At 68.7% G+C, this 27,806-nt stretch overlaps 1 protein-coding gene across 1 annotated transcript; it reads left to right on the top strand.

The window, feature by feature from the left end:
• Window positions 1-8,397: 8,397 nt before the first annotated feature.
• On the top strand, window positions 8,398-11,651 carry HMX1 (H6 family homeobox 1; the record flags this gene model as incomplete). Its single annotated transcript, XM_079779132.1, has 2 exons — window positions 8,398-8,791; window positions 11,011-11,651. 2 exons carry the CDS (start codon window positions 8,398-8,400, stop codon window positions 11,649-11,651), a joined length of 1,035 nt encoding a protein of 344 aa, XP_079635258.1.
• Between the last annotated feature and the right edge of the window lie 16,155 nt (window positions 11,652-27,806).

Below are 27,806 nucleotides of genomic sequence, written 5' to 3'. Positions count from 1 at the left end.
TGCCGTCACCGGGTTTGCAGAGGCAGCCCTGGCCCCCCCCTCCTCCTGCCACGCGGGGGGGGGGCAGCTCATCCTGGGCGGCCTCACTCCTGTCGGGGACCCCCACCCCTCCAGGCGCCGGGGGTAGGTCGGGGCCCAGGGCACCTCGCCTCAGTCCCTGTCCCATCACCTGCAGCCCAGCTGGGGGCCCCGCAGCCCGGGACCTGCTGCCAGGGGGCCTGGGGCTGACCTGGGCCCATGGGGCCCCCAATGCAGAGGCCTGTGGGCCACGCCCTGGGGGAGGGGCGGGCCCACCTCTGCTTCCCGGGCGCCCCCCCCCCCCCCGCCTGGGCAGACACCCCTACGGGCAGGGAAACAGGCCCAGCGGGGCCGGACTCCCCCGCAGAGCAGGGTTGGGGACCAGGGAGGTGCTTCCTGTGCGGGCACTGCCTGGGGGCGCCTGGGCCTCGCTGCCAGCTCCCCCCCCCCCCCCCCGCAGGTGCCCAGCAAAGAAGGGCGCTCCGCCCAGGTTGGTCCGGGGCCCAGCACAACATCGCCCCCTCCCCCCCTGGGGTGCACGTGGTGAGGGCCACAGCGCCCCCCGCGATTTGGGGATTTGGGGGGGCGTACCCAGCTCCTCTGGGACTCCTTTCTCTGACCTCCCAAATGGGGGATCGCGGGCATTGCCTCAGCAGAACGGACATGATCGAGGTCTGTGAGGTTCACAGAGCACGGCCCCCCAACTCCCATCCCATCCCTGAGCCCCAGCCCCCCCCCACGTCTGGGGCCCCACCAGCCGGGGCCCCATTTGAGAGCCATACGGACAGGGCAGCCCTGGCGACAAGCTCCCCCCCTCAGCGTGCCCCCGGGCGGCGCAGCTCCCCCGAAGGTCAGGCGCGTCTCCAGTTGGAGCAGAGGGGCCCACGTGTGCATTTTGCCCCAGAATCCTGCCCCACGGAGCCCGGAGCCGGAGGTGCGGAGGGGCTCGCTGCCCTGGAGGTCACAGCCAGAGGCAGAAGTGGGGGGGGGGGGGAACCGGGCCTCCCTCTGTCCCGGCGCCCCAGGGACATGCACGACGGAAGGGGTGGGATCCCTGTCACTCACCACCCCACCCTCGCCTGAACCCCACTGGTCAGCGTTCAGGGTGCGGGTTGTGACTGGGCGGGAAGGTTAAACCATCCGAGGCCGTGGTGGGGGGCACTTGGGGCGCCCCAGCTTTCAGCTCCCCCCACCCCCGGCGGGGCCTGGAGCGGGGCAGGGGAAGGGAGACAGCCTCCTGGGCCGAAGCGCTGCTGCTGACGGAGGGAGCCCCCCCCCCCCCGCCCCCGTCTGCCCACGGCCTGAGCTGCTGAGCGCAGAGCGGGGCTCGTGGACCCAGGAGCCGGGCCGGGCCAGGCCACGGGGCGGGGGGGGGGGGGGCGCGGGGCGAGGGGACCCGAGGTCTCCCGGTCCCGGCAGGCACTGCCTCGGTTAGGGATTTGGGACAGAGGAGCGGGCGGTTCCCAAGGGCGAGAGCGGCTCAAGGGCGTGGGGTTGAGGGTCGGCTCCGCTCCTGCTGGTGGCGCGTTGGGCCCCCACCTTCTGGCAGGTGGTGGTTGGGGTGCAGCGCAGGCTCAGCAGGGTTGCCGGGGACCAGGGCTCCCCATGACCGGGGCTTCGGGGCTCCCCACAGCGCTCGGTTCCACCCAGAGCCCCCGTGGCCCATTTTAAAGGCGGAGCCCCACCGGAGGCCGTGGGGAAACTGAGGCAGCAGCCCGCCTGCGTGCAGGGCCTGTCTCCCCTCTGCTGACTCGGAGACCCGAGGTGGCTCCCCGCAGAGTGTCTGGGAGGACTGGGGGCGCCATGGGCGCGGGGACGAGGGGTCCCCCACTGCAGGAGCTGCACAGGCCGGGGCTCTGGGAGGTTGCACCCTAATTCCGCCCAGGCCAGGCCGCTGGCACCCACTAGCTGCGCCCTGTCAGCGAGTCCCTGGCTCCCTGGCTCCGCTCTGTGGCTCTGCGGAGAACCGAGAGCCGGAGGGGCTGCCCGCGGAGGGGCCGGGCACTTGGCGCAAACCCCAGGCGGGCGGGGGCCGGAGTTCCGGTTCCTCCCCCCCCCCCACTCTGTGGCCTGCTCTGCGGCTCCCGGTGGGGAAGGAACCCCCAAAGGAACCCCCAAAGGCCCGTGCAGGCCACTCCGCCCCCGGACCCGGCCCTCCCTCCCGGGGTGGGCTTGCCTGTGGTCCCCCCTCCACCTCACTGGTGGGAGTGGGCCCCTCTCAGGGCTGGGTTGCTCCAAGAGGGGGCTGGGGGGGAGGGGGGCAGACAGCCTGGAGGCCGTGCTGGGTCCTGGGGTGCACGGCCGCTCACGCGCTGTCCACCTGTTCCTGGAGGGCGGGTTTGGCCTCCAGCAGCCGGGCCAGGAGGGCAGGCCGGAGTCCTGGTGGCCGCTGGCCGGTGGGCACCCCAGCCTGGGCCTCACCCCTGCTCTGGGGAGCGAACAGGCTGCCCGCCGCCCGCCTCGCTGCAGCCGCTGACCAGCTGGCTGCGTGAGCACAGGGATGCCTCCCACGGCCCCCCAGTCTGCCTGCATCATCGCTGGACGGTCCGCATTCTAAGGGGGAGCAGTCTGACAAGCGTTTGGGGGCCGGAGGAAGAGGCGTTTTTAACCCTCCCCCCACACCAGCGTCTTTACTACACTATGACTGTCACAGGAGTGGGGGGTGGGGTGGGGAGTGGGGAGTGGGGAGTGGGGAGTGGGGAGTGGGGTGTGGGGTGTGGGGAGTGGGATGAGTGGGGAGTGGGGTGTGGGGAGTGGGGTGTGAGGTGTGGGGAGTGGGGTGTGGGGAGTGGAGAGTGGGGTGTGGGGAGTGGGGTGTGTAGTGTGTGGGGAGTGGGGTGTGGGGAGTGGGGTGTGGGGTGTGTAGTGTGTGGGGAGTGGGGTGTGGGGTGTGGGGTGTGTAGTGTGTGGGGAGTGGGGTGTGGGGTGTGAGGTGTGGGGAGTGGGGTGTGGGGAGTGGAGAGTGGGGTGTGGGGAGTGGGGTGTGTAGTGTGTGGGGAGTGGGGTGTGGGGAGTGGGGTGTGGGGTGTGTAGTGTGTGGGGAGTGGGGTGTGGGGTGTGAGGTGTGGGGTGTGTAGTGTGTGGGGAGTGGGGTGTGGGGAGTGGGGTGTGGGGTGTGTAGTGTGTGGGGAGTGGGGTGTGGGGTGTGGGGTGTGTAGTGTGTGGGGAGTGGGGTGTGGGGTGTGAGGTGTGGGGAGTGGGGTGTGTAGTGTGTGGGGAGTGGGGTGTAGGGAGTGGGGTGTGGGGTGTGTAGTGTGTGGGGAGTGGGGTGTGGGGAGTGGGGTGTGGGGTGTGTAGTGTGTGGGGAGTGGGGTGTGGGGAGTGGGGTGTGGGGTGTGTAGTGTGTGGGGTGTGGGGAGTGGGGTGTGGGGTGTGTAGTGTGTGGGGAGTGGGGTGTGGGGAGTGGGGTGTGGGGTGTGTAGTGTGTGGGGTGTGGGGAGTGGGGTGTGGGGTGTGTAGTGTGTGGGGAGTGGGGTGTGGGGAGTGGGGTGTGGGGTGTGTAGTGTGTGGGGAGTGGGGTGTGTAGTGTGTGGGGTGTGTAGTGTGTGGGGAGTGGGGTGTGGGGAGTGGGGTGTGGGGTGTGGGGAGTGGGGTGTGGGGAGTGGGGTGTGGGGTGTGGGGAGTGGGGAGTGGGATGAGTGGGGAGTGGGATGAGTGGGGAGTGGGGTGTGGGGTGTGGGGAGTGGGGAGTGGAGAGTGGGGTGTGGGGAGTGGGGTGTGTAGTGTGTGGGGAGTGGGGTGTGAGGTGTGGGGAGTGGGGAGTGGGGTGTGGGGTGTGTAGTGTGTGGGGAGTGGGGAGTGGGGAGTGGGGTGTGGGGAGTGGGGTGTGGGGTGTGGGGTGTGGGGAGTGGGGTGTGGGGTGTGGGGTGTGGGGAGTGGGGAACATAAAATGCCTGTTTTCAAGGCCCTGTCCCGCCTGTTCCTTCAGGTCAGTCCCGGAAGTGTCCCCACGGTGGCGCTGGAGGGTCAGGATGGCACAGGGCCCTGTGCTCCGCTTTGTTAACCACCAAGTGGCCTGAGAGGAGGCGCCGCTGGCCACCAGCTGGGCCTGGCTTATGGCGGAGCCGTTTGGCGCTGTGTCCGTCCCTGCCCCTGTCCCTGCCCCGAGGGGCGATGCAGCATCCGGACACCAATGCTTTGGACACGTGTCCTCGGCTGTGAGCTGCTGGGGACACTGTGGGCGAGAACCAGGCCCCGCCTTGCAAACTGCCCAATGCCGCCAGGACACTGGACACGCGTGGCCCTCAGCCCGTGACCCCAGACCACGCGTTCCTTTGAGGGACTCAGGACAGGTGGTGAGGGTGCCTGTAAATCCCTCCACTGAGTACCGCCTCCCCTCCGCCCCCTGGAGGGCTCCCAGGTTCCGGACGACAGACAGCCCTGAGGGCGAGGAGGTGCGGGCCCCACCAGCCCTCCGCACACGGTGCCCGCTGCCCCCGCTCTGCGCTGAGCCCTGGGCTGGGGGTGGGTGGAGGGTACAGTCCCAGAGACCTGAACGTGGGTCAGGGAGCAGTGTGAATGCCAGCTGTGCCCTGCCAGCCGGGCACCTGCCGCCGCCCCGCCAGTCCTGCACCGCTGCCCACCGCAGCCCTGGACAAAGGCCACTGTACACCGTCCGTCCAGCAAATACAACTGTGGAAAGGAGCCGTGCCCCCTGGCAGAGGTGTGGCGGAGGCCCACGGGTGCTGGTGAGAATGTGACTGACGTGCTCGAGCCTCTGGAAAGGTGACCTGTGCCAACAACACGACACGTGCACCGCACACACACGCACACGCACACGCACACACATACACGCACACACACGCACTCACACATACACGCACACACACACATACACACACAAACACCCCCCCCACACACACACACCCCACAAGCATGCTAATGAGACTGTCCTCCACTGAGTCTGGGGGGGTGCGGTGAGGCAGTAGCCGGACGGTGTGAGATGGGGGTGAGCCCGCAGTGGCTGGAACATCTCGCTGTTTGTCAGCTCAAGGGCTCGCAAAGGCACCCTCTCAGGGAGAAAGCGAGCTGGAGGCTCCCCAAATTGCTGAACGAGAGCAGGGACCTGGGGCAGGGAGGGGGTCCAGTGGGGAGAGGAGGCCGAGCTGAGATCACCCTGGAATTTAAAAGCGGACGTTCCTGGGAATTATTCCCAAAGGAAATTTTATTAAAACAGAACTAAGAGGTGGCGGCGGCCATCCAGACTCCCCCTCGGGTGTGCGGGCCCTGTGGCCACCAGCCCTGCGCCAGGCGAGGGGGCCCGGGGGCCAGGCACAGCCCCTGCTCACTGTCCAGGTGGGAAGAGCGGGTGTCCTCTGGGACCCCTGGCTGGGTCCCGCGGTGGCCCTGGCGGCTGGAGAGAGAGGAGGAGGAGAGTGACGGAGGAGGAGGGGGAGGAGGAGGGAGGATGGCGGAGGCTGGGGGGTGGGTGCCCTCCTGGAGACGGAGACGCAGATGGGACAGCCTGTTGGCGGAGGCTCCACTCTGCGCGGGAACCCCAGCTTCACCGTCTGTCCAGAACCGGGGCGCCGGCCGTGGGAACGCCCGGAGCTGACAGAACCGGGGCGCCGGCCGTGGGAATGCCAGGATCCCTGCCAGAGCAGCCCCGCAGCGGTCCCTCTGGAGCGGGTCCTGGGGCTGAGAACAGCCGCTGCTCTAGCTGCAGCCTTGTCTCAACCCGCAGAGCCTGGAGGCAGTGACCTGCTAGACCTGCGACCTGGGGCCTCTGATGCCCGTCCTGAGGCTGCGGCCTCTCCCCTCCCCGGACCTGCGGCCTCTCCCCTCCCGGACCTGGGTGGAGCAGAGGGAGCCTGGGCCAGCGCCCTCGGCTAGGTCACCGCCCGGCCACAGGCCACAGCACAGCCGCCTGCCGGTTGTCCCAGTCTGGCTGCCGGCCACCAGGGTGGTCTGGAGCAACCAGGGCCCAGCAGTGCGGGGACCCGAGGTGCCTGGTGCCCCTGACACGCCCAGAAGGCCCCCCCAGGGCCCCCAGAGGCAGTGGGGAGAGGCAGGCCAGCTGAGTCCAGCCTCACTCCCAGGAGCCGGGCCCAGACAGGAGGCTCACTAATGCGGTTTACGAGACCCCCCCCCCCCCCGCCCCAGGGCCTGTAGCCCCCCCCCCCCAGCAGGGAGAATTGGGAGCCACTCAGAGGAAGCCCCACTGGGAAGGTGCCCCATAGGCGGCTGTGGGTCCAGGGAAGTGCTGGGGGGGGGGGGGGCGCTGCTCCTGGAGCGCCCAGGCAGCCTGGGAGAGCAGGCTTTGTCTGGAAGGCACTGCTCCCCACAGCCTGGCCCGGCTTCCCCGTCTGTCAGGAGCCACCCTTCTCTTTGTAATTGGGGAGTCCACCCCTCCCCTGGCCTGGCCCTCTGGCTGGGGAGTCCCGGGGAGCAGTCCTTGGGGGGCCGCAGCTCCTCCCAGACCCCAGCTCGGCGTCCTCCGTGGAGTGGAGTGGACGGGAGGCCCCATCTCCGCCTGCGCCAGGCAGGGCCCCTCCAGGCGTTGGGGTCACGGACCAGCTCCGGGAGGCTGGGGCTCGGGTGGTCTTTGTTCGGGGTGGGGGGCGGGCAGGCTGCGAGGGCTGAGGAGAGGGCCGGCCTGGGGTCCCGGGTGGGCAGAAAAGCGCTCCCTGGACGCGCCGCTGGTCTCCGCGCCGGGGTCCCACCAGGCCTCGGCCAGCCCGGCTCCCCGCCGCTGCGCGCCCCCCTCGGACCACAGCGCGGCGCGGAGAGGCCCCGGCTCCGAGCGCGAACCCCAGGCCGCGCCACTGCCCACCCGCCGCTCCTCGCCGCTGCTCCCTCCGCGGCGGCCCGGTGGTTCGGGAGATGGAAGCGAGTGGGAAGCCGGGCCTGCCGCCGACCTCGACCTCCCCCGCCCCCGCCCACGACTGCAGCTGGGCATAGGGATGGATCGCCCCGCGGTAACCCGCGTCCGGGGACTCCGGCTCTGCCCGTGCGACCGCCGCGACCCGGCCACTCGGCCGCCACCCGAGCCGGGAGTCCGTTCCAAAGGCGATTCCTGGGCAGCGCAGCTCCGGCCGGGCGGCTGGGCGGGCACACCTTGCCCCCGCTCCCTGCTGTGGAGGGAGGTCGCTCCCCACGGGTTCACAGTGAAAGAGACGGGGGCGCAGGGAGCGGCCTTCCCCACGGCCTCCCCGGAGGGGCAGCGGCTCGGAGGCCCGGCCTCCCCAGGAGCTGGACTTGGGGACCTGCTCTTACTCAGGCGGGGTATGGGGCGGGGGAGGGGGGGGCTTTCCTTACTGGGAGCCTGAGCCTGGGAACTAGGGTTCCATCCATCACACATCGCGTTCACGCTCATTAAGTGCGAATGTGAAACTAGGCCCGGCCCGCGTGGCTGGCGGTTGAGCATCTACCCAGGAACCAGGAGGCCGCCGGTTGGATTCCTGCTCAGGGCACGTGCCCAGGTTGCGGGCTCCATCCCCAGCGGGGGGCGTGCAGGAGGCAGCCGATCCATGACTCTCTCTCATCATGGATGTTTCCATCTTCCTCTCCCTTCCTCTCTGAAATAAAGAAACATACATATTTAAAAAATAAAAAGAAAAAATGCCATAAATTTGCCCTGACACCCGGGGTCTTAAAAAAATGACTGTGGCCAGCCCCTTGCGATTTCTTGGACGCCCCGGGATCTTCGCGCCCCCCAGACACACGCACATGCATTCACACACGCACATGCACCCGTGCACACACGCACAGGCCACGCGCGCGCGCACAGTCACTCACGCCGGGTCCAACACTCTCCCCAGCGAGGGAATGACGGCCCTCGCAGGACGGTGATTGGCCAGCCTGTTTCTTATGGGGTCCCGCAGCCAATGGGCGGTCGCCGGCCGAGGCCCAGCTTCCCCCCCCCCACCCCGCCCCCTCGGAGCGCTGGCGCGGACCCCAGGAATGGATCACGAGGGGCCGGACCCGCCGCGACCCCCGCCTGGGTCCCCGGCCGCGCGACGGCCTGCGAGTCCGGATCCCGTGGCCTCTCCGGGCCGTGGCCGCGCTGGGCCCGCCGCGCGGTCCGTGGGTTGAGCTGGCGGCCCGCCCGCCCGCCCCGCCCCCGCCGGCCCCTCCCCTCCCCTCCCCGCCCCCAGCGGGGCCGGCCTCGGCGGCGACCAGAGCGGCGACGTGAGAGGAGAGCGAGGCGCTGTCCGGCCGGCTGTCGGCGCGCACCCGCTCCCGGCCTGGCCCGACCCTGCGCGGAGGCCGCCTGACCGCCGGGCCCGACGCCGGCGCTCCGAGCGGCGGCTCCAGGGTCGACCGGCGCGTGCACCCGGAGCCGCGCGCCCCAGGCCCCCGTGGGTGCCGGGACTGGCCGCGCCCCGGGCGCTCGGGACCCCGAGGAGCCCTGCCGAGCCCGACGGGCCCGCAGCGGAGATGCCGGACGAGCTGACGGAGCCCGGGCGCGCCACGCCGGCCCGCGCCTCCTCCTTTCTCATCGAGAACCTGCTGGCGGCCGAGGCCAAGGGCGCGGGGCGCGCGGCCCAGGGCGGCGGCGGCCGCGAGGACGAGGAGGACGAGGACGAAGACCCGGAGGACGAGGACGCGGAGCGGGCGAGGCGGCGGCGACTCCAGCGGCGGCGGCAGCTGCGCGCGGGCTCCGGGCCGGGCGGGGAGGCGCGGGCGCGGGCTCTGCTGGGGCCCGGCGCGCTGGGCCTCGGTCCCCGGCCGCCCCCCGGTCCCGGGCCGCCCTACGCTCTGGGCTGCGGCGGCACGACGCGCTGGTACCCGCGGGCGCACAGCGGCTACGGAGGCGGCCTGAGTCCGGACAGTGAGTGAGGGCGCGTGGCGGGGCGGGCCAGGCGGTGGGGTCCGGCTTCTTCCCCGCGCATTTGCTCGGGGACTTTTTGGGGTCACCCTCCTCTCGCGTGTGGCGGAGTCTGGGTCGTGTCGGCCGCAGCAGAGACCCTGGAGGCGCGTTTGGAGGCCTGCTCTCCGGAACAGCGTGCCCGCGGGGAGAAGGTTTCACAGGGTCGGGGTTTCACCATCGCCAGACCCTGCAGGTCCTGGGGAGGCTGGAGAGCGCGGAGAGGGCCTGGGCGAGGCGGTGACAGTTGAAGAGAGAAAAGAGACGTGAAACCTGACGAGGGGAGAGAGGAGACCTGCGGAGACAGGAAGCAGAGAGGGACGGAGAAAGGTGGGCGCCGGAGGAGCAAAGCGGAGAAGGAGGTGCAGAAAGAACCCGAGCGAGGGAGGAAGGGAAAGGGTACAGCGAGGAGGAGGAGGAGGAGGAGGAGGAGGAGGAGGAGGAGGAGGAGGAGAGGAGGACAAAGGAGAGTCAGATGCGGGAAACAGGCGTTGAGCAGAGGGAGCCACTGTTGGGGGGGGCCGGACCCCGAGGGGAGCGGCTTCCACAGTGTCTGTGCCCCAAAGTCCCGTCTCCTGCGAGAGCTGCGGACCAGGCCCCGCGCAGGGGCCCGGCCTCCCTCCCGCGCCTCCAGACCCGAGGACTGTGGTCTGCAGGGCGAGAGGGGCGCCTGTACGGAGGCCCCCACCCCCCTCCTGCTCCTCCCCCTCTCCTGTCTTTGTTCCCTGCTGAGGGCTGGGACTGGGGGTTCTCCGCCTCAGCACCCACTCATTCCGAACCCTGAGTTCTGCCCCCTTCCCCAAGGTTCTGCTTCCCTCAGCGGGCCGCTGCTTCCCTGGGGGACCTGGCCTTCTCGGGGAGATGGGGCTGGGCCCTGGAAGCCATTCCAACCAGGCCCCACGTTTTGTCAGCCCCCCAACACACACACACACACACACACCGTGGCCAGCTCTTGATCTGAGGTCCGTTCAGCCCTGGGGCATGCTTGTGCGCTGCTCCCTCTTGGGAACCCCCTCTCTGGTGTGCGAGGCGGGGAGGGGGCAGGTCCTGAGCCGTTACTAATGTGAGCGGATCTCAGTTTCCTAAAATCGAGTGACCCAGTTTAGGGCCCTTCTAGGGGTGACTCTGAAGAGGGTCTCAGAAGGTGAGACCCCCCCTCTCCCCCCCGCCCCCACTTCCTCAGCTCCTTTCACACCATGCGGGTTAGGGCCTCAGTCTGCGTCAGAGCCGGTCCCGCTCGGCACCCTGAGCCACGCACCAGCCTCCGTGAGTCTGGGGGTGTGGGTGTTGTGGGCAGACAGAGGCTCCGGGAACTTGAACACTCCGGGGCACCAAGAGGTGTAGCCACCAGGATAGGGTAGGGGCACCCGCAAATCAGCACCCCCCCCATGGCACCCGGCAATACAGCCCAGGCCACCACGGGCCCTCAGCTGGAGGCTCCGTCCTCTGCCAGCCGGGCCTCCTCCCCTTGGGGAGTCAGGGGCCCCTCAGACTCCTGTGCGGAAAGCCAGGCTGCGCCGCTGCCCTGGTGCTCGGTGGCGGCCGCATGTGCTGCAGGCCCTGAGTGTGTCCTCCGGGGAGACTGGGTTTCGGGGAGCATACTGGGGAATCTGGGTCAGGAGCCGGGAGAAGGGGTGTGTGGGCACCCCGGTGTCGCCTGAGCACCGGAGTTTCCTGGGGGATGGTTGGAATGGAGGCCTGCCTTCCGCAGGAATGCTTCTGTGCACGCGGGATTTGCACCCGCTCCTGCGAGAGCGCCGGGGCCCAGCAGGTCCTCGTTTCTGGGGCTGCGGCTGCGGCCAGGCGGTGTCTTGCTGCCCCCGGGCCCCCGCACATTTCTCTGAAGGACACTGTCCTCCTGGGGGCGGCCTGTGGGTCTGTGCGCCATGCGTTTCGCTGGCTGCCGGGAGCCGGCCTCCGTGCGCACGTTGGCGGGTTCTCTGTCTGGCGTGAGTGCTGGTAGTTTCTGGTCTGCGGGGCCCCCTCCTGTCCCCGCCTCCATCCCCGCGAGAAGTGCCCGCCGCGTGGTCGCCGGTGCGGGAGGGTTCCCAGCGAGTAGCGGCGGTGACCGCGCGGCGCGGGGGTAGGCGGGTGTGTGTGTGTGTGGGGGGGGGCAGAGGCTCCAGGGACGGGGTCCGGGGAGCAGCCCGCGCAGCCGCCGTGTTTCCCTGTCTTCCCTGCAGCCAGCGACCGGGACTCACCCGAGACAGGCGAGGAGCTGGGCCGCGCTGAGGGCGCCTGGCAGCGGGGCCCCGGGCCGGGCGCCGTGCAGCGCGAGGCGGCGGAGCTGGCGGCGCGGGGCCCGGCGGCCGGCGCGGAGGAGGCGGCGGAGCTGGCGGAGGCCCCGGCGGCGGGGGACGCGCGCGCGGCGGCGGCCGGCGGCCGGAAGAAGAAGACGCGCACGGTCTTCTCGCGCAGCCAGGTCTTCCAGCTCGAGTCCACCTTCGACCTGAAGCGCTACCTGAGCAGCGCCGAGCGCGCCGGCCTGGCCGCCTCCCTGCAGCTCACCGAGACGCAGGTCAAGATCTGGTTCCAGAACCGCCGCAACAAGTGGAAGCGGCAGCTGGCGGCCGAGCTGGAGGCGGCCAGCCTGTCCCCGCCAGGCGCGCAGCGGCTGGTGCGCGTGCCCGTGCTCTACCACGAGAGCCCGCCCGCCGCCGCCTCCGGGGCGCCCGCCGCGCTGCCCTTCCCGCTGGCGCCCGCCGCGCCCGCGCCGCCCCCGCCGCTGCTCGGCTTCTCCGGGGCGCTGGCCTACCCCCTGGCCGCCTTCCCCGCGGCCGCCTCCGTGCCCTTCCTGCGGGCGCAGATGCCCGGCCTGGTGTGAGCCCCTCCGCCGGGCCCTCCCCGCGGCCGCTGGGGAGCTCCGGGGACGCCCCGCGGAGTGGCGCCAGGGCGCGGGGGCCACCAGGAGGGCTGGCGTGCGCCACAGCCCCTCGGGGCTCCGGGAGAGCAGGCTGGTGCGGGGCTTTGCCCCACGCGCCCCCGAAGATAACGGACGCGGCGCGGCGGAGTTGCGAGGCCGGAAGCCGTCCCCCGGGAAGGGAAGGGGCTCAGCCTGGGAGTCCCTGCAGCCGCCGCGGGGGAGCCCGCACCCGCGCCGCAGACAGTCCGCGCCCGCTGCCGGCGCTTCGCCCCCAGCACCGGCGCCGCGGGGGACCGGCCGGCCACCGGGACTGTGAGCCCCTCGGGCCGGGACCTGGGCCGGGACCTGGGCCGCGGAGAGGACCGGGGAGAGGCGGGCGCAGGGCAGGTGCGGCCGGACAGGCGGAGCGCAGGGCCCGGCTGGGGCTCCCCAGGGGCTGCGGCGCCAGCGGCCAAGACTTCTTCTTTTTTTCTCTCTTTTTTTTTAACGAATCTACTTATTTGCGTATGGAATAAAAGGGACGTTTTCTGGAGTTTCGGCTGCTTTGTGGTCACTGGGTGGGGCCGCCCCTCGGGCAGCCCAGGGGCGCGCTTTCTCCCCGAGCACTTTCCCGCTGACCTGGGCCGGCCCGAGCCCGAGCCCGCTGGCGGCAGGTGGGCCGGAGTCTGAGGTCTGGGGGCTGCGCTGCCACCGCCCCTCCCCCCAGCCTGGAGGCCCAGCGGACCCCAGAGGAAGTGGGGCCGGGAGGGAGAGGGGCACAGGGGCCCCGTATCCCAAGTTCTGGGGCTCCACCCAAACCGGCAGCCGCCAGGCAGTTCAGGCAGAACCCGTGGGCCGCTCCGCTGGGCACAGGAGGCTGTGTGGCAGCCATGCGCACTGTCCCATCGGGACGAGTTAAAAGCCTCTCCAACCAGATGGGTTTTTCTTTTGGCCAAAACAACCCTGGCGCTCCCAGCAAGGTCTGGGGAGAACGGAGCTCCGCCTCACTCCTCCTCGCTTCACCCCTGGGCCGCCTGCAGTCTCTGCTCTGGGGGCCTCGGACCTGGGGGCCTCGGGCGGTGGGCGCAGTCCCTGCTCAGGGCCGTTTGTGGGCTCCGGAAGAAAGCCATTCCAAAGGCCAGGATCCCTGTGGCCACCCCTCTCTGTCAGCGTCCCACCCCCTCTCCCCGCCAGCGCGCTGCAGGCTGAAGGCAGGGCCCGGGCCTTCTCCAGCCAGGGGCCGGTCCTGGGGTGGAAGGGTCGCTACTGTGACTGCAGAACCCCGCCCCCTGGAAAACCTCCCTCCGGCTTTGGGCTTCGGCCTGAGGGAGAGGCTCAGCACCCTGGTCACAAGCAGCCCAGGACAGGGCGCCACGGGGCCTCGCTGCCCGGCATCATCCCCTGCCTGTCTTCTCCCAGCCCCCTGCGGCCAGGCCCCTGAACCGCGGTGGGGCCTCCCTGTGGGGCCTCCGTGGTGACCCAGGCTGTCCTGGCACCTCCTGGCCCTAAGATCCCCAGCTGAGATCCCCTCTCCATGCCTGATGCAGGACAGGGGGGAGCATCTTAAGGAACTTAGGGGGCCCACCCTCCAACCCAGCCCCACCCCATTGGCGAGGTAGACCTACCAGCTCCCCATCAGCCTCCTCTTGGCCCCCCCTAGGCTCAGACTCGATCTCCTGGGGGTGGGAGGCTAACTCCCTACTTTTAGCAGCTGCTGAGCCTCAGTTTGACCTCGTCTAGAAGGGAGGTAGGATCTAGTTTAACAAAGCAAGTTTGCGGCTAGCTATGCAAAGTGTCAAGGCCTGCACCCTTATTCAGGGAGGTGCCAGGGGGCTCCACATGGCCACTCCGAGGGCCGCACCCCCCCCCCCCGCCGTCCCTCCATCGCTGCTCCCACAGGCCCACGCTGGGCCTCCACACCTGGCTCAGGCTCCCCGGGACCCTCGTGCTCTGTCGCGTTGGTGGTGGCCTCATGCCGTCAGCGGACACGTCCATGCCAGTCCTCCTGAGGACAGCCTCCTGCAGCTCCGTCCTCCGTCGGAGGCCTGGGGGCCAGTGCCCGTCCTGCCTGCAGCGCCCACCCGCTCTGCACACCAGGCCCACAGCCCGGTGACCCCGCGAGCCCAGCACCCACCCTGTGACCAGCCACCATGTTCTCGGGAATGCTGAGGTCACCGGGAATCCGGGACCAGAACAGGATCATTAAACCCCAAGTTAAAGGAGGCAAAGCAACTGCTTTATTGGACGGTGGCGATGTGGTGGCCCTGAGGTGACACGGCGGCTGCAGTGTGTGCTGAGCAGAGGGCGGTGCCGGGTCCCAGGCGGGTCTCCCTCAGGGGCAGGGGGGGCGGGGGGCGCACCAACCAGAGCTTCAGGCAGGCCAGCCTCAGGCCCAGGAGCCTCACGGCGCGGGGCCGCAGGCGCGTGAAGGGTGCGGAGTCTGTGGGCGCAGAGTCAGAAGTCGCACCCCCCCAAGAAGCAGAGGAGCCGCTGCTGTGTCCGAGGGACAGGGGAGGGGGGACGGGGGAGAAGAGGGCCATGTCTTTTCGATGAATCGTGAATGTTTGGGCTGGCCAGCACCTAAGCGCCTGCCTGCCGGGCTGGGGGCTGGGGGCGGGGGCTGGCCTGGGCGGGTGCGGGGCTGAGGTGGATGGAGGGCGCTCGGCGGAGGAGGCTGCACCCCTCTCGGAGGGCCTTGGCGCTGGCTCCGGAGCTGGGAGCCCCACGGGGAAGCACAGAAAGCCGGGCTCCCGGAGGAGGCATTACCCCGATTACCCAGCATCCCCGGGGGTGGCCCCAGGGGCAGCACCTCCAGGGAGCAGCGGTGGTTACAGCGGGGCCAGGCTGGGACCGCAGCGCCGAGCCCCAGCGCCATGGATCTCCCGCCAACCTCGGCGTGCTGGCTCCGCTCCTGGCCGAAGATGGATGGCTTAGGTCTGCCTCCACCTCGCCTGCCCTCCCCTCCACACCGCCACCCCCCCCCCCCCCAGAGAGGCCCGATTCAGCCACCAAGGGCTGCCCAGGGTGTCGGGTCAGACTCCCTGAGCCCAGGAGGATCTGACCGGCTTTGGACGCCCAGGGCAGGCCCGCCTGGCCCAGCCCCAGCCGTGCTCACCAGTGACCTTGATCCGGCCCCTTCTCTTCTGGCTGAGGATGGGGGTCTACCCTGTGAATGCTGGGCCTCCCCTGACGCCCTGGAGGCTGAGGCGCACCCAGGCCAGCGCCACAGTGACATCGCTGCCCAGGAGTCTAGGGGTTACCCGATGGGGAGTGACCCAACGCCTCCAAAGGGCCAAGTCCTCACTAGCGCCCCCCAGAGAAGAAGGTGGAGAAGCAGCTCGCCCAGAGCTTGTGCCTGGGGTGGGACCTGCGCAGGTGGGTCTGGGAAGGGCCACTGAAAGGGGACGAGGGCTGGGCCCTTGCTTGGGTCGAAGGGAAATGGAGCTACAGCCTGACAGCAAACCACAGCCCGGCTCCTGCTCCACACGGAACAGACCAGCTCCCTTCCCCCAGGTGGCTGCCCGGACCCCGCCTGGCTCCACCCAGCCACCCCAGGCCCTGGGCCCGCTCCTGCCTGCTTCCTCCAAAGCCGCCTGAGGGATTGAGGGGCGCCTGCCTAGCTGGCGGCTCCCCAGCCACTCTCGGCGCCTAGGAGCCCTGGCCTGGACTCCTGCGCCCCAGGGCCTCCCGTGGACTAACCCCAGGCATTGCAGGCCCCTCTCCCAGGCGAAGCTGCCCCCTCCCCGCACGCTGCAGGGCTTGGGGAGGAGTGTCCTAAAGCCTGGGCTCTGAGCTGCCCCGGGGACTGAGACAAAGGGTCTGGGAGCTGAGGGGACGGGTGGGCACCAAGAGGGAGGCCGGAGCGCAGGCGGCCGCTCTTTCTCTGTGCCTGCAGGTCTCTCCCAAGCATCCGTCGTGGCCTCTGGTCCCATCTGGCAGTTTTCTTAAAATTAAAAACATGTTTTTATTGATTTTCAGAGAGAGAGGAAGGGAGAGGGATAGAGAAAGAAACACCGATGGGAGAGGAGCATCATCCGTCAGGCCTTCTGCAGGGCCCCTCCTGGGGATCCAGCCAGCACCCCGGGCACGGCCCTGACCCGGAATCCAACCTGCGACCTCTTGGCTCCTGGGTCCGTGGTGCTCAACTACTGAGCTACACCGGCTAGGCCCACCTGGCAGTTCTCGGAAAGGGAAACTGAGGCTCCGAGAGGAGCAGAGCCTCGGGGCAGGGACCCCGTGAAGTCACTGGGCCACCCGCTTCCTTCACCTGGTGCTGCGGGGTCAGCCACCCCCTCCCTGGAGCCCCACCTGTGCTGAGCCGCCCCTGCGTGCAAGTTGGCACCTCGGCAGGACCCAGGTGCCTTCCCTGCCGGCTGCAAGCGCCTGGGTAACTAACTCCGTGGGCCACCCTCCCCTCTGGCAGCCAGTGCGGGGGGCGGGGGGTGGGGGTGCAGGGGGGCACCTAGCCTTCTGCCTATGGAGGGAGCATCATCGCCTGGACCCCGCCGGCCAAGCCCTCCCCAGGAGGCTCTGCACAGCTGGCTGCACAGCCCCGCTGCCCTCCGGGGAACAGGGGAGGGGGGCACCCCCTTGCCAGGGGTTGGAAAGAGGGCTCCCAGTCCTCGAGGCTCTGAGGCCTCAATCTGGACCCGACTCAGACTCAAGGGACAAAGGTGCCAAGAGGAAGCCGAGCCCGCAGCCTGGAGACCCAGCCTCAGCCCCGGCCGCCTGCTGGGCCCGAGCTCGGGAGCCACCGGCTCAGCTCCGCCTTGCTTAAGCTACACCGGGACCAGGACCAGGACCAGGACCGGGATGGGGCGGCGTACTGAGAGGTGCATTTTTAGCTGTATTGTTAATTTTTATTTTTATTTTTGTATTGTTAATTTTTAAATGTTCTTGTCAGTTAAAGACACATGTATTTACTGATGAAATGGTGTGATGCCTGCGTTTGCTGGAAAATATCTCAACAAAAACAAACTAATTGGTTAAGTGCTAATAAAGAGGAGGAGGGAACCGGGCTTCCGTTCAGGCCCCCTCTACTTCGCTCACGTTAGGAAACTTCCAGAATAAACGCGTTTAAAAGCAGGAGGAGCCCCGGTGCGGCCGGTGGCCCCGCGGAGCCGTTTCCTCCCACCCGGGTCTGCCGCCCCGCTCACTCGGAACCGGCACGTGAAGCCGCTTCGTCCGGGCTCTGCGGACGCGTCCCGGCCTCAAACTCCTCTGTCCCCACGAAGCGTCCCGGCCCCACCCGCCTGGGGAGGCCGCCGAGCCCGCGGGGACGGCCGGGTCCTCGCTGCGGGGTCCCGGGCGCCGCCTCCCGCCCCGGCGCTGGGGTCGCGCAGGCGGACCGCGCTGAGCAGCCGCGGGTGCGGCCGGCTGGCCCGCTGTGGGTCCGGGTCCGAGCCCGGCGCGGCCTCGCGGGCCCCGTGTTCGTGTCTTTGGTTCCACGATGCGCCCCGGACCCTCTCGGCGTCCCTGGGCCCACGACGCCCGCGATGCCAAGGAAGTCGGGCTGGGTGGCCCGCGCTGCGGGGCGGGAGCCCCCGGAGGACAGACCAGGGAGGAACCCGACCCGAGGGACCGGCCGTGCGAAGGCTGCGCCCTGTCCCCTGGGAGGGGCGAGCTCCCGGAGTCTGGGGGTGTTAGGGCCCCGGCGGGAGGGGGGGGCGGCAAGGTCCCTGGAGGGCCTCTGGGATGGGGGCGCCCAGCCCCCCGGAAAGGAGCCTGGCGGGAAGGCGCCCACCCGCACGACCCCGGCCGCCTCCGGGCCTGCGCCTGCCCCGCGCGCGGCTCCCTCCTCGCCCGGCTCCCGCTCGTCGGTCCCCGCCTGCGCCCTCTTCTCCCCGCCGCGCCCCCGTCCGCCCAGCCCCTCTCCAGGACCCGGTTCCTCTGGGCTCGGCCCCCGGTGAGCCCGGCGCCCCCAAGCTTCCTTTCTTTGCGGAGACGTCTCCTCGACCCAGGCCGCTGGCTGCGCGCGCTCCGGGCGGCGCACCGATCCCGGCCCCGCGTCGCTCGGGTCGGGCTGGGGAGTTGGCGTCGCTGCTCCGCGTCCGAAGCCCGCGCCTGCCCCGTGCGGCCCCGGCCGGGCTCGCCCCTCTCGCCCCGAGGTTCCCGGAGGCAGAGGAGGCTGTCGGCGCCCGGGCCCGCGGGGCTGCCCGAGGCCGGAGGAGAGGAACGGGCGGCGGCGCCAGCCCCGCCACTCCCGGGCCCCGCGGACGCGCCCTTCCCCTCCCGGCCTCCCCGCTCGGAGCGCCGGGCCCAGGCCCTTCTCCGTCCTCCCGCCCGCGGCCCCGGGGTGCCCGCCCCCTCCCGCAGCCCTTCCGGCCCCGCCCCCCGCCCGCCGGCGCCCCGGCCCCCTCCCCGCGCCCGCCGGGCTCACCTGGCGTCTCTCAGGCGTCTGGGAGTCTAGCTGGGCCTCGGGGCCCCGCCCTGGTTCTCACCTCGCCGCTTCCCGCTCCCTCTCCCCCGCCCGCCCCTCTCCCCCGCCCGCCCCTCTCCCCCCCCTCTCCCCCGGCTCCGCGCGGAGGGCCCGCTCCACCAGCTCCAGGAGGCGCGGAGCTCAAACGGGGGGCGGGGGAGGGCGGGAGGGGGGGGCCTTGGCCCGCGGGTCCCGGAGGGCTCCTGGGAGGAGGCGGCATTAGCCCGGGAGCTGAGAGACGGGGCGCTGGAGGCGCGAAGGTGGGGACCTGGCCTCGCGCCTCGGCCTTTGCAGGGGCCGCTCCGCGGGCTCCCCGCCCTCCGGCCCTCGGGCGGGACCTGCCCGGAGACGGGCTCGGAGTGGAGGCGGCGTGGCGTTGGGAGAACCGCTCGCCGTGCGGGGCTCGGCTTGCCCGCCAGTGGGATGGGAGCCGGGTGAAGGCAGCGCGGTCTCATGACAGGGTGGCGCGTGGGCGCGCAGCCGTCCGCGTCCCTCTCAGCATCCCGCAGCCGCCACCGCCCGGAGGCTCGGCCGCGGGCCGGTTGGACGGGGGCAGCCTCACGCCGCTGCCCGCACTGGGCTCATGAGGTGCCCGAGAGCCCTAGCCCCAAGCACAGCACACGCACGCGCACGGCCCTCCGTGACCACGCTGCACCCTTGACCTCGCAGGCACCTGCAGCACCCTCTGTCCTCTGCCCCCCCCCAGGGTCCAAGCTCCCCACCTCCCCTCCACCCCTTGCCGCGTCCCCAGCGGAGACCCAGGGTGTCCACACGCGGCGCCCCGTTCCCACCACAGGCACCCACACAGCTGGCAGGACCTGCGTCCAGAGGTGGTGCAGACCCTGGCCCGGAGCCCGGCCACCCGGAGTGGGGCATGGCCCAGCCCGGCCCACATCCATGGGGCGCCTGTGAGCTGGGGTGATCCCGTGCTTTATTGTCTCTCACCCCTCAGTGTCCTGGTGGGGTGAGGTCCCCATTTTATGAAAGAGGACTGAGGGCCCGCCCAGGCATCTGATTGCAAACGCTGCCCAAGGGGAAGTGGCGGGGCTCAGCCCGCAGCCCACACCGGGCTGGGGCAGGGGAGATGGGTGGGTGAGGGCCCCCTCTCCCTCCCCCCCCCAGTTCCCCAAGGTGGGGGTTCTCAGAGGCTGTCCATCTGTGCCCCAGGCTTTGCCTCAGGGGGCCCCACGCCGTGGAGTGCCTCCCGGGGAATTTTCTAAGCCCTCTGGGGTGCCTGGAACCACCTGGGCCTCAGTGGGTCCCAGGGGAGGCTCAAGCCGGCAGAGCCCTGTGTGGGCCCAGTTCTGGGAGGGCAGCCGGGCCGGGACCAGAGACGAGGTGGACAGAATGATGCTGACGGACAGGGTCCCTTTAACGATATTCCTCCCCTGGAGCTGGTGGTGCCTGCTCCAGCCCACCTCCGCTCCTGCGCCCATTTCACAGACACACCCGATGAGGCCAGAGAAAGGCTGATCCAGTCACTTCCCTCTGCTCCTGAACCCAGCTAGGGGGCGCCCCACCCCACAGGAAGTGCCCCAGAAACGGAGGGGTCATTGCCCCCCGCGTGTTGGAGGGAAGAGGGTGGGAGAACCGGGCTGTGAGGACGCCACCCCGCGGAGACGCTCCTCTGGAAGTCTGGTTCGCCTGGGCCTGGAGAGGGGCCCTCAGGATTGGGCCCCAGGATCCGAGTCTGGGCTCACTGTCCCTGGGGAGGCAGGGCGCCTGTGCTGTGCCCACCGCTCCCAGCCTGGGGGGGGGGGGTGGTCCCCGCGTCCTGCACAGGCCCGGCCTCCCCCGGCTCCCGGGCCAGGTTCCCTCTCCTCCGCCCGCCCCCTTCCCGGAGCCAGTCTCGGGGCCGCAGCTCCGCCGAACCGCAGCGTCAGCACATCCGGCCTCGCTGCCTTTGGGTGGAGTTTGTTTCTGAAATCGCGAAAATCCATTTCCCCGCTGCGGGGAGGCCGCCTGCCTCCGGGCGGGAGGGCGCGTGGCCCCGCGGCCCCACCTCCGCCCGCGCACCCGCGAGGCCCGGCATTGATCCCGCCTCCCGCGCAGCGCATTAGCCCTAATGGTCTCGCTGATGATTCGACTTCTTTTCGCTAAAAGCCGACCTCGGGCCGCCCCGCCTCCCCGGCCTCGCGGCCCCTCCCGGCGCCCGCAGCCCCGCGCTCAGGACCCGCCGCCCCCGGAGACGCGCTCCTGCACCCGGGCGGGCGCCGCTCGGACCGCGTGGCCGCCTCAGAGCCCGGTCCCCGCGGGGTGCGGGCCGGGCCGGGCCGGGAGGGGCTGCGCGGGGACTCGGAGCTGAGCCAGCAGGACCTGACCCAGTCCCCCCCGCCCCCCAGACCCGGGCGGGACCGAGCGCCGACCGGCCGGAGCGGGCAGGCCCCCGCTCGGAAGGGCTTCCCGGCGCCCCCGCTGCCGGCTCCACCCGCGGCCGAGGACCGGCTCCAGGGCGCCGTCACAGGAGCGGAGCGGCCGTTCGCAGCGCCCAGGACGCGGGCCGAGAGGAAGGGGAGGCTCCGCCCGCCTCCGCCCGGCCCGGCCCCTGCCACCTCCTCGGCCGCCGCCTGGGAGAGTCCGGCCCGGCGCTGCCCGCTGGACCCGTCTGTCTCCCGGGACACAACGCTGTGCGTCCCGCTCCTTTGTTGTGGAAAAGCCGGGAAATCAGGCAGAAAAAATAAGGCCACCACCCGACTGCGGAGTCCCCGCGGCCTGGGTTTTCTCATTGATTTAGTTAGTTAGTTGTTAGTTAGCTAGTTAGTAGTTAGTAGTTAGTAGTTAGTTGTTAGTTTTTTAGTTTGTTGTTTGTTAGTTGTTAGTTGTCAGTCGTTAGTTGTTAGTTATTAGTTGTTGGTTTTTTAGTTAGTTGTTTGTTAGTTGTCAGTCGTTAGTTACTTAGTTGTTAATTTAGTTAGTTGTTAGTTGGTTTGTTAGTTAGTTGTTAGTTAGTTTGTTAGTTGTTAGTGCAGGCACCGCGCTGGGCCGCGCTGCGCGCCCACGGAGCCAGGAGCCAGGAGCCAGGAGCCGCGGGCGGCCTCCCTCCCGCCGGAAGCCCAGAGCGGTCCTCGCGGAGGAAGCGCCGAGTTCAGCGCGCAGTTCAGTGTTTGGACAAACGACACCCCAAATCCTCCTTTCTGAGAAATGAGAACATTCGCACACACGTCTACAAGAGTGACGTCCAGAGACCCACGCACCCTCCTCCCCGTTTTCCTAACCCCCCACGTTATTTATTCGCGCGCCGTCTCCCCCGAGAGAAAGCCGCCGGGGGTGGAGCCCGCCCGGGCCTCGCTGGGCCCCGCCCTCCTTCCCGGGGTGGGAGTGGGGGGAGGTGGGAGTGGGGGGAGGTGGAGTGGGGGGAGGTGGAGTGGGGGGAGGGGGCTGAGGCGGGGTGCAGGCTGGGCTCGGCTTCCTGCTCTCCGGACCCCTCTCAGAGGTTTGCTCAGGGGCAGGCAGGTCAGCGGCTCTCCTGGCTGCGTCCTTCTGGGGGGACCTGCCCCAAGGCTCCGAGCACCGCCCCTGAGCCTCCGGGGCGCCTTCCACTCGCGTCCCCCTGCCCCCCCCCCCCCGAGGAGCAGTCCCCCCCAGAGGAGGAGGAGCAGTTCCCCCGGAGGAGGAGGAGCAGCCCTCCCGGAGGAGCAGTCCCCCCCCCCCCCCCCCCCGCCCCCAGGAGCAGGCCCCCTGCGAGCTGGGTTGGCCAGGCGCGCATTCGAATTCAGAGTTTCTGCGGGCCCTGCCGGAATGGGGCCTGGCTGCACGAGGTGCATGGGAGCGAACCCCCTGCCAGCCCCCCTGAACCGGGGTCCATGAGGGTGCAGGAGAAGCAAACATTCCTGTCTGTCAGAATTCTTTCAAGTGGGGTTCACTGGGGAGCGAGCCCGCCCTGGCACCCCCACCCAACCTGCCCGCCTCTGGGCGCTGCCAGGTGACCCCTCCCCACCCATCCTCCCGTCAAGGGGGCTCTGCTGTTCCTTGTCTGCCTGGCAGGACTGGGGCTCCTGGGGCGGTCCGTGGCCCCTGGTCGGTGGTGGTGAATGAATGGCGGGCGAGGCAGTCGGCAGTCCAACAGCCTCAATGCGATGTCTCGGGCTACTCAGCGGGACTGAGTCCAGACCCGGGAAGCAAGGCCGACGTTGGTTCTCGGGTCCCATGCCCACAGGAGAGGCCGGTGCCCGCTAAAGGGGCGGAGCCCAAGCGCAGTGGGGAGGCCCATGGGGGTGGAGGCCCATGGGGATGGGCGCCCCGCACGCACAGCGACTCAGTCCTGAGAAGGCTGCGGGCTGGCGGGGGGTGGGGGGGGGTGGGGGCAGGGGGAAGGGGGACGGGGGAGAAGCCAGGCTACCCCTGCCAGGACCAGCACGAGCGCTGAAATTGCTTCACACCCTGTATTTACAGATTTATTTCTTACCATGTCTACAGAGTTTGAAGGTCAAAGAGAGCTCATCCATCCAGGCCCCAGGCCCCTCAGAAGGCTGGCCCGCAGGGACAGGGGCCGGGTGGGGGGGGCTGTTTCTCCCGCAGCGTCCAGGTGGTGGCAGTGTAGGGCGGCGAGCCTGGCTCCCAGCGTGCACCTGTGTTCCTCTGGGTCCCTCAGCGGGAGCAGAGCGGCCCTGGCCCGGCCCGATGGCAGCTTGCGTTTTTCCGTGGGAGAGAAGCCCAGGAGCTTGGTTTCCACTTAGGAAACTGGGTGAACGTCCCAGCTAGAACCAGAGGCCCTTCCAAGCTGGGCCAGCTACCCACTGACCACGGCAGCTTGAACACGCCTGCGGGTGTGCCGCACACGAAGGCAGGGCACCCAGGGACCCCTGCCTCCCTTCCCGTCCTCACACATGGGTGCTCTCTCCAGCCCGCATGCCTTTGTCCCGTGCAGGAGGAAAGGAGGTGCGAGGAGCAGAGGGGTGTCCTCCCAGCTTTTAGGGGTGCCCCGGAGGCCCTTTCCCGGATGCCTGCCTTCATCTCTTTGACCACCCCTACCGCCCAGAGGGGTCAGTTACCAACGCAGAGAGGGGAGTGGGCACTGGGAGGCGACCAGGAGGCACTGCGCAGAGGAGGCGGCGAGCTGCAGCCACAGCTCGGCAACGAGACCGGACTATTATTTTATTTTATTTTATTTTATTTTATTATTTCTTAAAATATGTTTTTTACTGATTTCAGAGAGGAAGGGAGAGCGGGTGAGAGAAACACCAATGATGAGAGAGAATCATTGATTGGCTGCCGTGCCACCCCCCACCGCCCCCTACTGGAGATCGAGCCCACAACCTAGGCATGTGCCCTTGACCGGAATCGAACCCAGGACCCTTCAGTCCGCAGGCCGACGCTCTATCCACTGAGCCACACGGGCTAGGGCAAGACCAGGACTTTTAAAAGTCCTTCAGTGGGGACCAGTCTCGGGGTGTGCCCCAGGCCTGGGGGAGGCGCTAGTGTACCAATCAGAGCGCAGCATCCTGGGAGGCGGGGCGGGCAGGGCAGGGGCGCGGCTGTCATCAGACAGACCCCCGTGGAGGCCTGGCGCCCCTGCTCTCTTGCTGTGTGGCTCTGGGCCGGGCCCCTGGCCTCTCTGAGCTGCCCTTGCTGCCCGGGGGGCTGGGAGGGGGCCGGAGATGGCCCTGGGGGAGCGCCTCTCCACCACGTGGGGTGTAGGAGGTGCTGGGGAGATGGCGCCCCGTGTTGTCCCAGTGGCTCTGTGTCGGCCCAGGAGCAAAGGCACGGCCTGGTCTCGGGGCTCCGGCCAGTGGCACCTGCCTGGAGCCGTGTTCCTCGGACGTGTGCCCTGCGGGGTGAGCCCGCCCCGGCTAAGCGGATGGCGGTGATGGTGGTGGTGGTGATGGCGGTGATGGTGGTGGTGATGCTGATGGTGGTGGTGGCGGTGATGGTGGTGGTGGTGATGCTGATGGTGGTGGTGGCGGTGATGGTGATGGTGGTGATGCTGATGGTGATTTTTATCACCAACTGGCACTCGTGTGGCTTCACCCCAGGCCCGTTACTGAGAAGAATGCAGTGATCGGCTGTCACTCTCCTCGCCCGCAGACCCCAGAGCCAGGAGAGACCTGCGGCGAGCTCGCAGGGGCGGAAGCCGCCGCCTCTCCGGGCTGGGGAGCGAGGGGTGCCCTCCTCCGGCCCCGCTTCATACAGTGACCCCGTCTGCCTCCAAGGACCTCAGAGGCGCTTCCTGTCTGTGCCACCTGGAGGGGCGGCAGGGCCGGCGGGAGGGAGGAGCCAGGGCCCTGGTCCCCCGGGGCTGGGAATGTGCCTCCAAACACGCTAATAACATGCAACGTCAGTTCCCGAGTGGAGTGTCGGTTTTCAGATGTAAAACTCAGCTCCTGGGTCCCACCAGCCATATCCACCCTGGCCCTGGCCCTCTGCACACGACCCCAGCTGGGCCCTGCTCAGGGCAGACACCTGGCAGTGCCCACTGACTAAAACGTGGGCTAAAGGAAGAGCTAAAGCGATGATATGTTGGAGCTTGGAGAAAGGGTCAGGCATTTCCAATCAATCGAGGAAGACTGCCCGCAGGAGGTGATGTACGAACTGAGTCTGAAGGGATAACCTGAAAAGAGTAAGATAAGGAGCGGGAAGGGATTCCAGCACGTGAAAGGGGACATCAAGGCCCAGAGGGCGCTCTGCGCCTGGTCCGATGCCCAGTGTGGGCAGGGTGTAGGAGGGGAGAATGACAGGCCTGCTTAGGACACATGTATCGCAGGCCACACTCCCCGATGGGGGTTAGTGCGGCCCAGGGGAGACCCCCAGACGCCCCCCGAACATAGTGCATCCATCTCGGTGAGCCTCCGCACGACAGGCTCCCAGGGTGCTCGTGAGCCCCCGTCCCAGCCCACTCTGAGCAGGGCCTGGGCTTGAGCTGCTGTGGCGGGTGAGTGGCGCCACAGGACAGCTGACACCCCATGTGGACATGACCAGCGTCCCCAATAGGCACACAGAAGGTTGTCCCTCCAAGCGTGCAGTTCAGGCGGGCAGGGGCCAGGACAGAGTGGGATTTGTACCCAGCAGCTGGGTCCAGAGCCCAGGCTGTAACCACTCCACAATGGGAGCTCCACACTGTGGCCGTTACAGGGGGTGAGAGAGCATCACCACCATCACCATCACCATCATCACCATCCTCACCATCACCACCATAACCATCACCATCACCATCACCACCATAACCATCACCATCATCACCATCATCACCATCATCACCACCATCACCACCATAACCATCACCATCATCACCATCCTCACCATCACCACCATAACCATCACCATCACCACCATCATCACCACCACCATCACCATCACCATCACCATCACCACCAACACCATCACCACCACCATCACCATCACTATCACCACCATCACCATCACCACCATCATCACCATCATCATCACCAGCACCATTACCACCATCAGCATCACCACCATCACCATCACCGTCACTACTATTATCATTATTGTGATGGCACCTGGACAGTTTACTGAGCTCCTCACCTGGGTCTGTGCATCACATCTGTCCCCTAATCCAACCTTTTCCACGAACCTGCACGTGTCCTGAGGCTGCATCACCCACCCACAGCACCCACAGCATCCCAGCACCTGACTCTGGCTGCCGAATTCTGTCCTCTGCTCGTGGCCACAACCCCCCCTCCCCCCTGCCCCTGTCTCACAGAGATGTGGATGAAGGACCAGGTGTCAGGGTGGGATGAAGTCCGGGCCAGGGGTGGGGTCCGACAGAGGGTTCCCCACACGGTGGCCTCCAAGAAGAGACGCTCCAGAGAACCTCGAGAGGGGGTCGGAGGCCGGGCTCCCAGGCGTGAAGCCCTCCCTGACCGGGGCAAGGGCCGGGAGGCCGGCGGCCCCATCAGTTAGTGCAATTAGCCGTCAGGATGGAGGCCCGTGCTAATTGCCTGCCGGCGGCTGGGGTGCTCAGTAATGAATTCGCGGGGCGCTGCCGCCACTGCGGGTGGCCTTCAGCTCCTGGGGTCAAGGCCAAGTGCTCCGCGGCCTCCTCTCCCAGGGCAGCCCGCTCCGCAGCTGTGTGCGCCCTCCCCTTTGTCCCACCGTCACCCCAGGACCGAGGAAGCTGGCAGGCAAAGGTCACAGCCCCAGCGGCCCGAGGTCCCTCAGCCAGGCGCTGGGGACCCCTTTCCCCTCCGAGATCCCCACTGCACAGGGGGCGGAGCCCCGGGGTGAAGCCCCTCTCCAGGAAGCCCCTGGACAGGCAGGCCTCCTTGCCCCTGGGCCCTCTGCAGGCAGGGCACCACCTGCCCACCGGGCATCCGTGCAGGGACCCGAGGGTCCATGTCCCGAAAGCTCCCGAACAGCCCGGCCCTTTCGCTGGAATGTGACGGCCGTTCCCGCCCACCTGGAAGGTCCCGCACCTCCACCTGGCCCTGCGCACCTGCCGGGTCCCGGGGGGCGGGTGGGGGGAGGAAGGTGGGGTGGGGGCAGGGCAGACTCCCCCTTGTGTCTCCCTGGGCACAGTGTCGGCTCGCAGGGCAACGCTGGCGCGGAGCGGAGCGGAGCGGAGGGGGCTGGCGCTGAGGTGCGCACTCGGGGCCTCGCCCGGTCCGGCCTCCTCCCGGGGCAGCTCTGGAGCAGCTACTGCTGAGGAATTTGTTAAAATGTGATTCATCGAGTTCACTTTCAGGTTTATAGGCAGCTGAGCAGAAAGCACAGGGAATTCCCAGGTGACACCCCCCGCCCCCCGCCATGGAGAGCAGGTTGGTGTGCTCCATTCGCTGCATCGATGAGCTGATGCTGACACATTGTTACTAACTGGAGTCCGCGGTCATTCCTGCTGCTGTGCATTCTCCGGGCTTGGACACATGCATGTGGCATGTATGCACCCTCACAGGGCCCCACGGAGCAGTGTCTCTGCCCGAGCGCCCTCCGTGCCCCCGTGCCCCTCCCCCACCCGCCCAGCCTGGCAGCCGCCGTCCTGCCGCCGTCCTGCCGCCGTCTCCACAGCGCCGTGCTCTCCGGAGTGTCCTGTGGTGGGAACCACAGTGTGGGGCCTTCTCAGGGCGGCTCCTGGCACTGGGTCATAGGCTACGGTTCTGCCACACCTTCCCATGGTTTTTTATTGTTATTATTTAAAAAATATTTTTACTGATTTCAGAGAGGAAGGGAGAGGGAGAGGGAAACATCCATGGTGAGAGAGAACCATGGATCGGCCGCCTCCTGCACGCCCCACACTGGGGATCGAGCCCGCCACCCGGGCACGTGCCCTGACCAGGAATCGAACCGGGACCTCCTGGTTCCTAGGTCGACGCTCGACCACTGAGCCACGCCGGCCGGGCGCTCATGTCTTTTTGGAGCTGAGTAAGGTGCCTTGTCTGGACGGACCACAGTTCACTCATCCAGCCCCCGCCGAGGGCCATCTCAGTTGCTCCCAAGCCCTGACGGCCGTGAGTAGGCTGCGGGAAATACTCGCGTGCGGGTGTCTGAGGGGATGTGCGCTCCCCCCTGCTCTGGATGACCCCAGGGAGCCCGGTGGCTGGGCCGTGTGGTCAGAGCCCCATCTCACACCCACCGCACTGGGCGTAGTTCCGACCCTGCCTTTCTGACGAGGCCTCCGGGAACGCCCGGCTGGGGTCCAGGGACCGCACGGCGAGAAGCCGGGCCACAGGCTGTGGTCGTGGGCCCCAGACAGCGGCCCCGCTCCGAACCTCACCTGAAAGCAGCGTCGAGGGAACGTTCCCTTCTCTGTCTGCCTCCAGAACTAA

This window comes from Cnephaeus nilssonii (genome assembly GCF_951640355.1).
Source record: "Cnephaeus nilssonii genome assembly, chromosome: 1".
In the NCBI taxonomy this organism is placed as follows: domain Eukaryota; kingdom Metazoa; phylum Chordata; class Mammalia; order Chiroptera; family Vespertilionidae; genus Cnephaeus; species Cnephaeus nilssonii.
The sequence above is the reverse complement of the archived record's forward strand: the minus strand, read 5'-3'. Positions and strand labels throughout refer to the sequence as shown.